The 15,793-nt window shown below is 36.9% G+C and overlaps 2 protein-coding genes across 2 annotated transcripts in view; one reads left to right on the top strand and one right to left on the bottom strand.

The window, feature by feature from the left end:
• TM6SF1 (transmembrane 6 superfamily member 1) overlaps positions 1-2,221 on the top strand; it is a 55,749-nt gene extending 53,528 nt beyond the window's left edge. Inside the window, exon 10 of the mRNA XM_027521997.1 lies at positions 1,901-2,221. Within this exon, the coding sequence (XP_027377798.1) occupies positions 1,901-1,945 (45 nt within the window). The 3' untranslated portion in view covers positions 1,946-2,221. The remainder of the gene's footprint in view (positions 1-1,900) is intronic.
• Positions 1-15,793, bottom strand: part of HDGFL3 (HDGF like 3) — a 79,865-nt gene that overhangs the window by 26,459 nt on the left and 37,613 nt on the right. Inside the window, exon 2 of the mRNA XM_027522000.1 lies at positions 2,692-2,768. Within this exon, the coding sequence (XP_027377801.1) occupies positions 2,692-2,768 (77 nt within the window). The remainder of the gene's footprint in view (positions 1-2,691; positions 2,769-15,793) is intronic.

Here is a 15,793-nt window from a genome sequence, read left to right as displayed (position 1 = left end):
ACATGTGACTTTGGGTCTGGTGATTTCACTTGCAGAGCAATTTGACATGAATTATTAGACTACAGCTTTTGACCTTTCTCCAGTCGTCCTTGACTCTAGGTATAGGAATTAACTGTGGGCTAAGCTGCCTGAGGTTCATGTCAGCTATTGATGCTAACCAGAGCCTGTCTGTACTTTATGCCACAGGAGCCAGGGTTAATGATTCAACTGGCCATGTGAGCTATTGCCAGAAAGAGGGACATTGATTGAATGAGCTATTCTAAAACAAATTCTTATTTTTGATAGATGATCTCGGGTTTTTCTGGTTTACAGATAATTCCACAAATCAAATCTCCTTTCAATTGGTTAACTCTGCTGTATGTTTTATAAATTTTAAAGGGTAGACCAGAAAATAAAATTGTTCAAAGTAATATGCTCTAAGAATGTTATTTTTTTTTCCTGGCAAAGGCTGCCTTAAGAATTATCCAGACTAAAACTACAGGGGTAGAGTTATATGTGGCAGAAGAAATTTGGGCTCCAATCTCCTGTCTGTCTGAGCAACAGATTCACAGCCATGTTCCAAGAATTCTGGCTCTGCCTGGGGGGTGCTCCTGCTGATAGTTTTCTTGTTAAATTCCTCGCTTTTCACATACTTTCCCCCCACTGCATTTATTTCACTGAATCAATTTCAATTCATTCAATGGCTATTTTTGAAAACACCTGCCATAAGCCAGGCACTGTGCACAGCACTGTGTATACAGGGCTTAGCAACATTCACATAATCTCTGCCTTCATAGAGAGATTGAGTATTAGGCACTTGCCAGGGCATATAATCTCAGGTTCAAGGACACCCAATACCTAGTAAATGATCAGCTGAAACAATCTTGTAACAATTTTTCTGAAGTTCACTGTCCTCTAGATGTTTTAAAATCTACTCCTGGATGATCAAACCAGCAGAAAATTCACAAATGGACCGTAACACACTGCTCCTTGGTAGAAATTCTTTTACTGAATTGAGACTTGGAATTATGCCACTGACTTATATTAAGGATGCTACAAGAAAGAGCTCCATATAATCCTTCATACTGTTCCCTGGAATGATTCTGTTACATTTATTAGCAATATACCAGGTGGCAAGCTCTTAAAGGGCAATTTTTATTTCAAGTGCCTCAAAGAATACCCAGAAAATATTTACTAAGTGAATGAAAGTCATCACATAATATGAGTAAATGGGTGACTTTGGTATATATAGTGGGAATGTAACAATCTTGCTTATTAAATTGTCTTGTTCTAGATATACAATCAGATCACTTAGAATTAAGTCCTAAAGGAAAAGCAAAATAATGTATGGACACAAAACCGAGTTAGGAATGAGGGAAATACAAAAATAGGTATCACAAAGCCCTGAGCACTTATTACTTTGGTAAAACATTTATTTCTAAGCCTCTAGCAACCTCTTCAAGGAGAAAAACGTGTTAAGTTGCATTGTCCACAAGTGTCTATTAGATAAAAACAAAACAAAAAAAAGAAAAGAAAACTAACCTCTTGAAAGAAAACATAAATGTTTCTCAGATGAAGACAAGCAAGAACCAGGACTTAAAGGGCCCTCTCCTGGCTAACTCTCTTTCGTAGGAGAATAAGGAAGATGTAAGGGTGCGAGAAACAGCAAAGTAAGGAGAAGTTCACGCCTGGCTCTGCTAGCATTCACATAAACATAGGGACGGCCCTGACTTTGAAGACTTCCAAGATTTCATCATAGTTTTTAGCTTTTGCTCCCATTTGCAACTCCTATTCCATTTGTGTCCTTGTTGTAAACAACCATATGTGTTCTCAGTGTGTCAAGGTTGCCTACTGTTCCCTAGTACCCATGACCATCTTCTTCCTTTTAATGGATTACTCCTCCCAATTTGTTTCCCAACAGGGCTGCCTGGCTAGAGACCATGTTTCCAGCTTCCTTACAGCTTGATATGGCCTGATGACTGACCAAGTTCTTGTCACTGGAATAAACAAAAGTATAAGTGACATATCTGCAAGATGCATGGGGGCTGCTGAGCCAGTTTTTGCTTTTTTGTTCATTTTTCAAAATAAGCAGACAAGACCAATACCCCCATGGAATGGCAGAACAACACAATAGAAGAAACCTGGGTCCCTGGAACAGAGCTGACTACCCACCTTGATGTATCTGCCTCTCTCTGGTTGTTTCAAAAAAAAAAAAAATAGTAAACTCCTATATTATTTGAGACACTGTATTTTCAGTTTCCTTTATTCAACAGTTTAACCTGTACTAAGTGACCAACAGAATTATGAAAACTTACAAAGGTGGTATGTTTCCTTCAGAGACTGACAAACTGTGAAGAGGCCCGAGAGACTGTGAAATATGAATGGAAGACATATGTTTCTAGCAGGGAAACATACACGAGCTACAAGAGAAATGACTGGAAATGCTAAGGAAGCCACCCTAGGACTGAGAAGTATCCTAAAAGAAACTTCTGGGTCATGCCCAACATTTAAGTGAAACAAATGACATTAAAAAGCAAAATAAATGAAAAATCTTGAGATTAAGAAAAGACAGATTACCTTTGTAATTTTATATAAGTGGTTATAATGATTTTAAAAGCATATAAAATAATATAAAGTGATTGTTAACAACATATGTCATCTAGCAGAATCAAATCAGAACTGTTGAAAATTTATGTTGTTTTGTTGACTTACGTTTCGTGGGTGCCAAAAAAGAAGATAGGGTATTTATTGGCTGGAGGCTTCACAGCTCCCTCTGGGAGTTCATCGATCTGTTAAAAATAAAATCAGGTTAAATAGCATAAACACGAACAAACACTGTCATGATAATTTATTGCTATTTTCAAAATAAAATTACTCTAATAAAAATCCCAGTCATTTTTCTTTTCCCTGAACCTTATTAAAATGATTCTAGAGGTCATATTGACACATCATATGGAGAGTAACTCTGTGAACTGATGGTAACCATTATGGCAACACATAATCAGGAGCCAAAACTACTCACTTCCTTCAGCTCAATAGAATTACACTTGGGAATCTGTCCTGGTGAAGTAATACAAGAGAATAACAAAGAAACAAAAAAGATGCACTTTGGGGGGATAGCAGCAAATTTTTACACATACACACACACTCCCTAGAAACATAAGCATTACAAAATATGATAATTATGGAAAATTAACAAAATATTATATAGTGGCTAAAAGGTATCTCTTGCCTGGACTACTACAAGTAGTAGTAGTCTTGTAGTCTACTACAAGACTCTCCCCACAAGGTGAAGCTGGAACCATGTTTTTAAAAGCATATTCAATTGCGTCAAATCCTTTAACAGCTTCTCAAAGCTGTGCACCTGAAACCTCTGAGACTTTTTAAAGGTAAACATCATCAGTCTTCCCCAGATCCATCAGTTCTTACATAACAGCTGAGTTTGAGAACTTCCAAACTCTTTAGAATGCTACATATAGACCCATTATTTCCTAGAATGTTTCAAGAAGTGGTCCTTGACTTCTAAATCTCCATCTGCAACCCCCGCCTTTCTTTTGAACTCCAGGCTTGAATTTATAAACACCTTCAAACCATTTTCATTTATAGGTCCTGCAAGCAGCTTAAAATTAAGACAAGGCTATGAATAGGAGAAGAGACATACTTGTAGTTTATAGAGCAAGGAAGTGTCTGGTATCCAGTGTCTTGAAGAAATCTAAGGCCTTCTTAACTAACATATGGCAACAGCCTGATGATTACTAAATATCACAACTTCATCTCTGAACTGAATGAACCATGTGTCACAGAACAGATGTTCTGGCATACTGAGAGAAGATGGACTTTGAGTCTAGAAATGTGTAATTAAGTCTGGCTTCTGACTTAAACTGATATAGAAAACATCACTTAATATTAGACTTTCACATCTGCAAAATGAGATGGTTGTACTAGGTAACCTCTAGGTTTCCTTCAAGTCCTGAGATCCCATGCCTTGTCTAGAACTGAACTAATTTTCTCTGAATTTGTTTTGTTTCCTGTCTCATGGATTGGCACACTCAGTTACCAAGAAAGAAACCTTTATCTTTTTATTATTTCCTCAAGCACTATGTTCAGTTTTTCATCAACTTCTCCAATTTGGCTCCTGAAATGTCTCCAAATTGAATACCATTCCCATCACTAAATTTAGTTCCCTAAAAAAGTTCTCATGATCTTTTGACAAGTCCATAGCAGCCTTTCAAATTATCTCCTTGTCTCTTAGGCTTGCCCGTTACCTACTATACAGTGTTGGTCACTAAACTGTGTCCGACTCTTTGTGACCCTATGGACTGTAGCCCGCCAGGCTCCTCTGTCTATAGAGTTCTCCAGGGAAGAATACTGGAGTAGGTTGCCATTCCCTTCTCCAGGGGATCTGCCTGACCTAGGGGTTGAATCTGGGTCTCCTGCATCACTGGCAGATTCTTTACCATCTGAGCCACTAAGGAAGGAAGCCCACTTACTATACAACTTCTGTGTAAACCTTGTATATGTTACATTTCAATACACTACCCTGTAAGGACAATTTAAAATGAATAATTTCATTCTGAATAAAACTCAATATATTTTCAGTTTTATATATATACACACACATATATTATTGTGGTAAAAAAGACCTAACATAAAATTTTCCATATTACCCATTTTTAAACGTATAGTTCAGTAACATTAAGACTATTCACACTGCTATGATACAGATCTCCAGAAAGTGAACATATTTTAAAGAACAAAAAACAGAAATATGGAAATGCATATGTTTATGTATGTGGGGGCACTGAATTGCTAGCTGACAAAACAGTATCACATCAGGTTTTTTTTCCACTCCTGTGAGAAAACTGAAAGTGAATCTTTTTAAAAAATCTTTTAAAACTTTTCTTTCACATAAGACATAACTTGTGATTGAACTCTTCCTCTGCTGTAATGTTATGTAACTAACATCTACTGTAGAAGCTACAAACTGATAGCTCTTAGGCCCATGTCCAGCCTGAAGAAATGCTTTGTTTGGCTCATACAGTGTTTTAAAAATACTGAATTAGTTGTCAACAGTTTAATACTGGAAGATTCATTATTAAAATCCAGAGTAATAGCTTCTGTGGAAAAAATACTGAAGACAGGGCTGAGCAACACTAAGCCTGATTCCCACAAGGCAACAATCAGCTGAAGATGATCCAGCTGCCTGCAGACAAGGTCTGCTCTCTCAGGTGTAACCTGTCTACCTTTCTCCAGGTGATCCTTTAGGTGCCTGCTTCCCTTATTTATATGACTTGCTTGGCCTCTGAATATCTGAGTTCATGCCTCCTGTGATAAACAGTGTCAAGACAGCGGCTTTATCATCACTCTGGTTCCCTCAAAAAGGTGTTAAAAGTTGACATGCACTCACTGTATTTTATTGAGAGTCTCTGTTCTGAAAATTACGCATTGACAGTTTTGGAATTATACCGAGCTGTTCAAGTGGATATACCTTCTTGATCTAATTAAAGAGTGCACCTCTGAGGCACTGGTTTTTGTGTTTGTTTTGGCTTCTAGAGTGAATACTTACTTCAGTTGTTGTTGTTCAGTCACTAAGTTGTGTCTGACTCTTTGCAACCCCACGGACATAGCACGCCAGGCTTCCTTGTCCTTCACCATCTCCTGGAGTTTACTCAAACTCATGTCCATTGAGTCAGTGATGCCATCCACCTGTCTCGTCCTCTGTCGCCCCCTTCTCCTCCTGCCCTCAGTCTTACCCAGCATCAGGGTTTTTCTCAATGAGTTGGCTCTTCACATTAGGTGGCCAAAGTACCGGAGCTTCTGTTTTTCTACTGTTTCTGCTTTCCTGAATTTTATTTTCACTTTTATTTCTGGTTCTTGGCTATGTTCAGTTCTGATTCTGGTTTGCACATAGCCAGTGTTATTCCCCCATAATAGGAGGCTGGGGATCTAGTTTCTTTTGGGTATGACAGGGCAAATAATCTGGTACAACAGTCTTCTGGTTGTAGAAGAATAAGTCCTGCTTTTACTGGAAAGAAGAAAAGCCCTTTGAGATCCAGATCAGTTAAGTGTATGAATTTAGTGCGTCCTTTAACCTGCAGCTGAAGCTGTAGACCTGAAGCTGAGGCCTGTGTGTGTGTCTATACTCGAAAGAGTCTTTACCCTTCCTTGCATGAGTTTGAAAGATTTTCCTTTTTCTAGGAAGGGTATTAACAAATTAGATATAAATTTCTTAAAACGAAAGAGTTTTGTTTTTATTGAGTTATAGATACTAATAAGATTACAAAAATCTAATATAAAGGAACATAACAATCCTCAAGAAATTAAAAAAGTGAACGCAGAGTACTTCTTGTTATTGTTCTTTGTTTGTCTGCTCTGCTCGCTGCAGAGACACTTCGGGGAGGTCAGGCAGAAACTGAGACTGTCCATTGGGCCCGAGGAGGTGGGGCCTGGAGGGAGGGGCCTCATGTTTCCTAGGAAACTTGTTCTCCGAGTCTCATCTCTGGGCCCTCGCCATCAATACCACCTGAGGACTCAGGAGAAATGCGACTTCTCAGTCCACAACCCAGGCCAACTGACTCAGATATCTTGCGGGTTAGGCCCAAGAATCAGTGTTTTAAGAACCTCCAGCTACGCACACTTGGGTGCATGCGTTCTTTCAGACTACATTTTTCTCTGGAATATATGCCCAAGAGTGGGACTAGGGTCACATGGCAGCTCTATGTTTAGACCTTTAAGGAGCCTTCATACTGTTCTCCAGAGGGGCTGCACCAAATCATATTCCCACCAAAAATGTAGAGGGGCTCCCTAGCTGTTTCAGATGTTAATGATAAGACATTCCACCCTCCTGCTGGGAGTCCTCAAGATGAGCCACCTTTGTTTCCTATGATTAACTAAGTTTGCTTAAATCTGCAGCAGTTTTGCACTGAGACTGCAAAATTGCATCAGTGCACATTTATTTGCCTAATACTTTAAAAAAAGTATAAAATGTACATAAAATTCTCAATCTTTTAAAGGAGTGCTGCTGCTGCTGCTGCTGCTAAGTCACTTCAGTCGTGTCCGACTCTGTGCAACCCCAGAGACGACACCCCACCAGGCTCCCCCGTCCCTGGGATTCTCCAGGCAAGAACACTGGAGTGGGTTGCCATTTCCTTCTCCACTATATTAAATGTGGTGGCCTCTTAAGGGAAAACACCCTTCTCACAAGAATATTTTTATACATGAATCCAAATTTAAGTAATCAAAGTGAATCTTTGAACAAATCAGACTGGTTTACAATTCTGGTTTAAAAACAACTATTTGTCTTTATCTGGATTTAATCATTGCAGAGTGTAACATAAGTAAATAAAAAAATAATAAAATTGGGGCTTCTCATGAAGATACTAATTTACATCTGAACTTAAAAGAGTCTACTGATAAGCTAGTATTACTTCCATATAATGTTTAGGAGTAAGGAAAATGTAAACTTAAATTACAATTCTGACAAACGTTCCTGTATCAACAGTAATTATATTCTGTTGGATGTTAAGATCAAACACAGTTTCCAATGGTAAACTTTAAGACCTCGGACTAATAACTAAATTAATTAAAGGATAATCTCTGCATCTTTGAATAATTCCTAAGATAGAATGCTGAAACGACTGGTCAGCAAGTATGACCAGCAACTGCATGCTCAGTTGCTCAGCCACGTCTGACTTTGTGACCCCATGGGCTGTGGCATACCAGGCTTCTCTGTACATGGGGTTCTCCAATCAAGAATACTGAAGTGGGTTGCCATGCCCTCCTTCAGGGGATCTGCCCAACCCAGGGATCGAACCCATACCTCTTATGTCTCCTGAATTGGCAGGCAGGTTCTAGTGCCACATGGGAAACCTTCAGCAAGTGGTTTTAACAAATATATGACTTTTAACTTTTAAATGTACTGGAAAGGATATATGTACTATGTGTATCCATGAGCTTTTCTGGTTTGTTAAAACACTTGTATGTGACAAATTTCTCAGCTTCTCTGTGAAATAGGAGTTACTGTGGTTAAATTATAATATGGAGATTGAGACTATACTAAGAGCAACAGTGACAAGAAGTAGAACCATGTATGCAAAGGTAATGAATGGCATAAGCTCTTGTTTATTAATGGGAAAAGTTAGTCCTGTACTTGAAGTTAAGTATCTAGGTTGTACCATAGTGTGAAAGAGGACAAATCTGGATACTGAAAGCTGTAGATTTGTAAAAAGGGAAATTTACTTGCCCTGGACAACAATAACTGCGAATACTAGTCTAAAAATATGCAATGAAATGTTAAAATTTTGCCAAAGCTGGCTCAGTTTTGATGGATTTACTTGTAATATTAAAAAGTGAAAGCTTATAAATCCATTAATGTCAAGTACTTATTAATATAAAACCAGAACTTGGTTTTCTCTGTTAAAATAACAAATTGGTCTTGGAATACTCTATCTGTTTGTAACAAAATATGGCAAAACCTGAATACTCTGCATAGACAGTCATATCTCACTAGAGTAACTTCCTGGACTTTGTGCTCTTTCCTACCCTTAAATTTTGCTTAAAAAAAACAAAACAAAACAATAGAAGTTCCTTGCTAAAGAGTTAAAGTTCTTTAAAAAAAAAAAAAAAGGAGGGTCATAATCTTCAATGCTAATTTATTTAAAACATTATGTTGTTACTATGACTAAGTCATTATTCATTACCCTCAGATATCTAAGCTCCAGTCTTAATCAAGCTATGAAGTTTGATAATTCTGTGATGCTACTGAGTTCATAGCACTCACTGGGAAACAAATAATTTGGTTCAGACTGTGGTATAAGACTGCAAATTCAATACTATGTGCTGCCTCAACATTCTGTAACACTGGGATGGTTCTGAATGGCCTACCCACAACTTCTCTTCCTCATTCTGCTCTGTGGACAAGGTCCCTTGGTCAAAAAATCCTCCTCATCAGAGGGACCAAGCACAGTTTCTTTCTATCCCTAATTAGCAGGTTTTGGTTCCCTTCTAGCCTCCGAATTTTTCAAACAAGACAATCACACCCTCCTGTGGGAACCCCACTCTCTTGATACTACAAAACCTGCCTCCCATTGCCCCAGCTGCTTCTGAGGGAACCCCTAGGACACCTTGCATGGCATGCAGTGTCTTCCTCCTCTGGGAGTGAATTTACGGAATTAATAAATAGTTGGCTATCTTACCTGTCTAGTGTTTTGTGTGAGCCATTACCAAAAACATATGTGGGGAACTGTCTGTCATCAATAGATTGAATAGGAAGTGATCCAAATACAAATAGGCACCAACATCAGGGGAATCTCATCAGAATGCTGGAGTAAGAGGTTCCACACAGTGGTACCTTAGAGGTTTCAGGTACTATAGCAGTCCAGATGGTAGCTGGGGGTGGGGTTGAATGGAAGATGAGAAGTCTTGAGGTCCAGAGGGCTAGGCAAAGATACCAAGGTCCCTCCCTTGGCAGTGTCTCTTCTCTCAGAAAAGCTCATGATCCATTCATAAACTTACTTTGTTCAAATGTCTACTCATGTAGCACTGCATCAGAAGATTTTCCCCTTACAACCCAACTTAAAATAGTACCTCTTACCCTGTCATTCTCTATTCTTTTATTCTGCTTTATTTTTATTATAAGAATTCCCCTGACATTGAGTATATGTTGTATCTTCACATTAGAATATAATCTCTGTGAGAGGGAAACTTGGTTTTGTTCACCACAATAGCTCTACTGCCTAAAGCAGCACCTGATGCTGGGTGGGAGCATAATAAATATTCCTCGAGGACCAAGGTTTCCTTACTCACTCAGGATCTGAGGAAGCCCTACCTACACTTGCACATAGAGAGAATCAGTAACCCTGGCTGTGAAGGAGAAGAGAACTGTACATCACAGAACACTTTCAATAACATTACTAAGAAAAACTATTTTAAGGTTACAGTATAACTAAGGAATCTCTATGCTTAAGAAAAGAAAATGAGTACAAACATCTTGTCTCTTTGAATATGTCAGTAAGAAGAACTGTGGGGGCCAGCTGACTAAGAATGTGGAGAAATAAAAAGCCCATTTTACCTATCAAAGTTTATGAAGTGAGTTTAAATTACAGAGGGGAAAAAAAGCTTGTGATCTTATTATAAAATGGTTTCAGGTAAAGAGAAGTCTACAAACAAGTCAACAAATTCACTGTAGGGGAAGAAAGCACAGTATGGAAAAAGGAAATGTGTACAAGAGGACAGGAAGAGAATTTTAAAAATTTGAGTATATTTGAATTAACAAACAGGTAATTGATCATCTTAATATCTGAAAATAATACTTTCTTAGAAGGACCCCAAGCATGATAAGGAAATAACTTGCAATATAACAGTTCAAAAAATCTGTTGAAAACCAGTCCCTAATTATCTTCAAGAATATAAAACCATTACTTGTTAGTTGACAGAGTGATCTCACACTAAAAGACAATTTGCTTTTCACTCCATAAAACTTTGAAAAACCTTGCCATTTTCATCTTTTAAAAATTTCAAGTAATTCTGAGAGGTCACAGTATACTTAGAATGCAGTGCTTTTACTGTAGGCTTTATGTAGGGGGCAGGCCAGATGACTTATTGAGGTGCCATGTTGGTATGTGACATTGCGGATTCTGAAGGAGCATACATGGGGCATTAATATATTTCACAGTGCACCTGCAGAGAGCCAGCTGGACAACTGGAAGAACTCAGGCTGAACAATAAAGAGCGAGGGATGTGGCTTATGGTCTTCATATAAGATCTTTATCTGTAGTGCCAGATCCTTTTTAAGAAAAATTATAGCAATCATATTTTAAATGAAATGTCTGGCCCATTTCCCCCAACTTACCCTCAGTTTTTTAAGCAACTGTCCACATAGGTTCAATTTTGAAGAGGTATAAAATACTCTTTTAGGGTTTACTTTCACTTTTATTGGAATAAAATTAATATATAGTGAAATATACTGATCCTAAATGTAAATCTAATGAGATTCTGATACATGCGTATGCCCATATAAGCAGCCTCTAATCAAGTATGGAACATTTAAGTTGTCTCAGAACGTTTTCTCAGCTTCTCTACCAGTTACTTTCTGTCTACCAAGACAACTATTTTCCTGATTTCTGTCATCATAGACCAATTTCGCCTGTTTCTGAACTTGTAAGTTTTAAAAAAACAATAGCAAGAAGTCTTTGGTCATTGGCTTCTTTTCTCAATGTCTTTTTGAGATGAATTCATATTATATTAGTAATATCATTCCTACATCATTCTTTTATATTCCCAAGTAGTATTCTACAGCATCTGTTCTCCAATGTAATGATGGACATTTGTACTGTTTCCAGTTCTGACTACTGTGAATGAAACTGCTATAATTATTCTTGTGACTTTTTGAGGGTAATATATGCTTTTCATTTTTCTGGATCCTAGGAGAAGGATTATTGGGCAATAGTACAGGTGTATGTTTAACAACCTAAGAAACTTCCACACTGTTTCCCAAAGTGGTTATACTATTTTATAACCCCTTGAACAATACGTGAGTTCCAGCTGCTCTGCACCCTAACTCACATTTAGTGTGGCCAGTCTTTTTAATTTTAGGCATTCTGATAGATATGAAGTGGTATTTATCTTTTAACACATCAAATGGTCACAGTGCTTTACACATTTACCCAAGAGAAATGAAAGTGAAATGAAAGAGAAAGAGCAATGCAAGTTCACACAAAGATTTGTATAAGGATCTATATGGCAGCTTTACTCAGAATAGTGAAAATCTGGAATAGCGCAGATATCCATCAACATGAGAATGGTTTAACAAACTGTAGTAATATTCTTACAAGCGAATATTATTCTATAATAAAAAGTACTAATCACACAGTAACATGGATGAAACTCAAAAACATTATGGTAAATGACAGAAATGTACATAAGAGAATAATACTGGAATACAGCATAAATAGAATATTACATGATTCCATTTACATGAATTTTCAGAAAAGAAAAAGCTAGTTTATGATAAAAAAAAAAACAAAACAAAACCCTGAACAGTGATTACCTCTGGGGGAAGGTGGGAGTGGTGTGACTGATGGAAACAGGCATAAGAGAATTTTCTGGGGGGATGGTGTATTTCATATCTTGATAGGGGCTTGGGTTTTACAGGTGTATAAATTTGTCGTAATGCATCAAATGGAACACTTAAGATTTATGCATTTCACTGTAAGTGACTTTTTACCTCAAAAATGTAAATAAACATTAAATCCTACTTAATTACATGCATGCTGAAGTATTTAGGAATAAAACATCATAATGTACACAAATTAATTTAAAATATATAAAAATAAGATAAATGGGTGATAGATGGATAGAAATGTTTTAGAATAAAATAAAATGTTATAAAATAAAATGTTAAATGTAGATTCCAGGTGGTGGGGGTATGATGCCCACTTTTATATCAACTTTCTTTATATTTCAAAAATTTTGTAATAATATTTTGGTAAAAAGAGGCGGAGAGAGGAGAGAGGATAATGAAGGTATAACAAGTTGGTTAAAACCTTGTTTTTAAAATATGATCAACTAATATTGTTTGGACAATAAATCAATATGAGACAGGAAACTGCTGTACTTTCTTATATGCCAAGGGTTTTAAAACTGTGTACGCACTTTAGCTAAAAACAACTGAATTTAAAGAAGAAGTTTTAATCAAATAATGCCATTTGCAGCTACATGGATGGACCTAGAGATTATCATACTAAGTGAAATAAGTCAGGCAGAGAAAGATATCACATGGTATCTCTTATACGTGGAATCTATAAAACAAAGATAATTTGAGTTTTTAAAAAAAATTTACAAAACAGAAAAAGACTACAGACATTGAAAACAAATTTATGGTTACCAAAGGGAGAAAGGTAGGGGAGAGATAAATTAGAATTAGCGATTAACAGATACGCACTACTATATAGAAAATGGATAAATAATAAGGATCTCTGGTATAGCACAGGGAATGATAGTATCCTGTAACCACCTATAATGGAAAAGAATTTGGGAAAGTATATATATCCGAATCATTTTGCTGTATACCTGAAATTAACACAATATCAACTATAATCAACTATATTCCAATTAAAATATTTTTTAAAAGTTTTAAAAACCACCAAATTGTCAATTAGAGATTGCACTTCCACCAATAATATGTCTCTAAATCCCTGCATCTTTACTAATAATGGAGAAGATCTATTTATCTTATCTAATCTTCCATGTGAAAAATGGGGTTTTAATTTGTACTTTCTTAATTACAGATGATGCTCAGTATCCTTTCATATGCTAAAAGTTATCTGTATTATATTTCTATAAACTCCTTATTCATACCCATTTTTCTACTGGGTTGTTGTCTACTTTTGTTATTGATCATTAAAAGCTCATTTTGTCTATCTATCTGGTAGTCCTTTTCCTACCATTTGTTACATGTATTCTACCCATTTATCATATGTCTTGATTTCATCCGCAACATTTTTTTGCTAGCAGAAATTCTTAATTTTTATATAGTAAAAACTATTAATCATTTCCTTTGTGACTTATGGGTTTGTATTATGCTTAAAAGGTCTTTGCTATTCCAAGATTACCCCAAAATTCTCCCATATTTCTTTTGTGACTTCACCCATTACAAAAGGGTTCCATGATTTTTTTTTGTAAGCAGAAATGTGCCTAACAATGAGTGTAGGGAAGTGAACACCCACCCCACATAAACAAGTACTAGGACTATAAACTGCTACAAACATTTAAGAAGCTGATATGATTGCATATGTTATAAAATGAAAACATACATACCACATGGCCTAACAATTTCACTTTTAGGAACCAATCTATCCTACAGAAATAAGAACACGAGTGAATATACAAAGTTAAACAAACCAACATGTTCACTGAGGTTCTCCTGCCAAAGAAGAAATAATTAGCAGGCCATCAATCAGTATGCTGCTGCTGCTGCTGCTAAGTCGCTTCAGTCATGTCCAACTCTGTGCGACCCCATAGACGGCAGCCCACCAGGCTTCCCCGTCCCTGGGATTCTCCTGGCAAGAACACTGGAGTGGGTTGCCATTTCCTTCTCCAATGCATGAAAGTGAAAAGTGAAAGTGAAGTCGCTCAGTCGTGTCCGACTCCTAACAACCCCATGGACTGCAGCCTACCAGGCTCCTCTGTCCATGGGATTTTCCAGGCAAGAGTACTGGAGTGGGGTGCCATTGCCTTCTCTGATCAATCAGTATAGGAATGGTTAAGTCAGTTACGGTGCAGTCAGGCTCTGGCACATCCATAGCCAAGATCATATGTGTTGACATGGAAAGCTAGCAGTATATCAAGGACAAGAGCAAGGAGCATGATGCAGAATAAAAATGGTAACTACATAAATCATGCATGCATGTGAATGTGTATACAAGTGGAGTAAAACATGAGGAAGGGTGCATACCAAACTATCAGTACTAGTTACCTCAATGGAATAGGCATGGTAGTGCTATAAAACTATATTTCTTCTGTAATTAGAAATAAACAAAAATATTTTTTAAGAGTAATTCAATAAAAATATTGATGCTCAGAGCATGCATGATCAAGTCTGATTTAAAAAAAATAATTGCAGAATGGAATTTCTATTAGGTAAAGAGCAAATGGACAATTAAACTTCCAGACTCTGCTGAGGACGACTTTTTCTTTAAACAGTCAGCCTCTCTGGACCAATGATAATCTTGTGTGTGTGTTCAGTCGTGTCAGACTGTTTGTGACCCCATGAACTGTAGCCCACCAGGTTTCTCTGTCCATAGGATTTCCCAGGCAAGAATACTGGGGTGGGTTGCCATTTCCTTCTCCAAGGGATCTTCCTGACCCAGGGATTAAACCCGGGTCTCTTTTGTCTCCTGCATTGGCAGGTGGGTTCTTTACCACTAGCACTGCCTAGGAAGCCCCAATGAGAACTTTCTCTCATTAGATACAGAGGCACCCTTTCCCACTGCAAGGGGGGTCTGGAGTGAGTCTCCAGTTTTGAACCTGGTCTGAATTTCAAAGGATACTATAACTGTAGAATTTCAGCCTTTCCTTTCCCATTCCCCTAGAACAGAGTCTTAGCTGGTCTTCCTCTAGCTAAGTTCCCTTAATTATAAGCAAAATTTCCTACAGAACATTTTAATGGGGAGAGAATTCCCTGTTTTACTCATATCCTCCAAACCCTGTCTTCTCCATCAAAAAAAATAAAAGAAAATCATTTTAAACTAAATACAGATACCTATGAATCCAATTCACAGTATCTGCACCAATTTGGGCACATCTTTTATTTTTTGTGTCAATTCACTAAGGTTTATGTTGTCAACAAAATGATATATAATATCTGCTTTTCTCCCTTAAATTCTATTTTATATGATACAAATCACTGCCACTTCTTGCTTTATTCAAACATGATATCTTCTCAATCTGGGGCTAATTACTGTCTTCTACTATTTTGTGTTAGATTGGTCTCTTATAAACATTGCATTACTTTATTGATACAAATGGAGACCATTTATGTTTGTAATATAATGTCTGGCTTTTTATGCTTCTGTTTTCTCTCTTCAAGTTTACTTTTATTACATGAATTATAACTCAAATACCTAATTTTTAATTTAAAAAGTACTTCTGATATTTCAAGAACACTATTAAAATAATATTTAACCAATAATATTAAGATGATATTTATCTATTTTAATTTGAAAGAAAAAAAGGTATTTAGTGTTCTCTTGTCTCTTCTTCCCTTTCCCAATCTTTATTAATCTTTCCTCCGTCTTTTCTGTATTATGTTTTACTG

This window comes from Bos indicus x Bos taurus, chromosome 21 (genome assembly GCF_003369695.1).
Source record: "Bos indicus x Bos taurus breed Angus x Brahman F1 hybrid chromosome 21, Bos_hybrid_MaternalHap_v2.0, whole genome shotgun sequence".
Taxonomy (NCBI): Eukaryota; Metazoa; Chordata; class Mammalia; order Artiodactyla; family Bovidae; genus Bos; species Bos indicus x Bos taurus.
The sequence above is the reverse complement of the archived record's forward strand: the minus strand, read 5'-3'. Positions and strand labels throughout refer to the sequence as shown.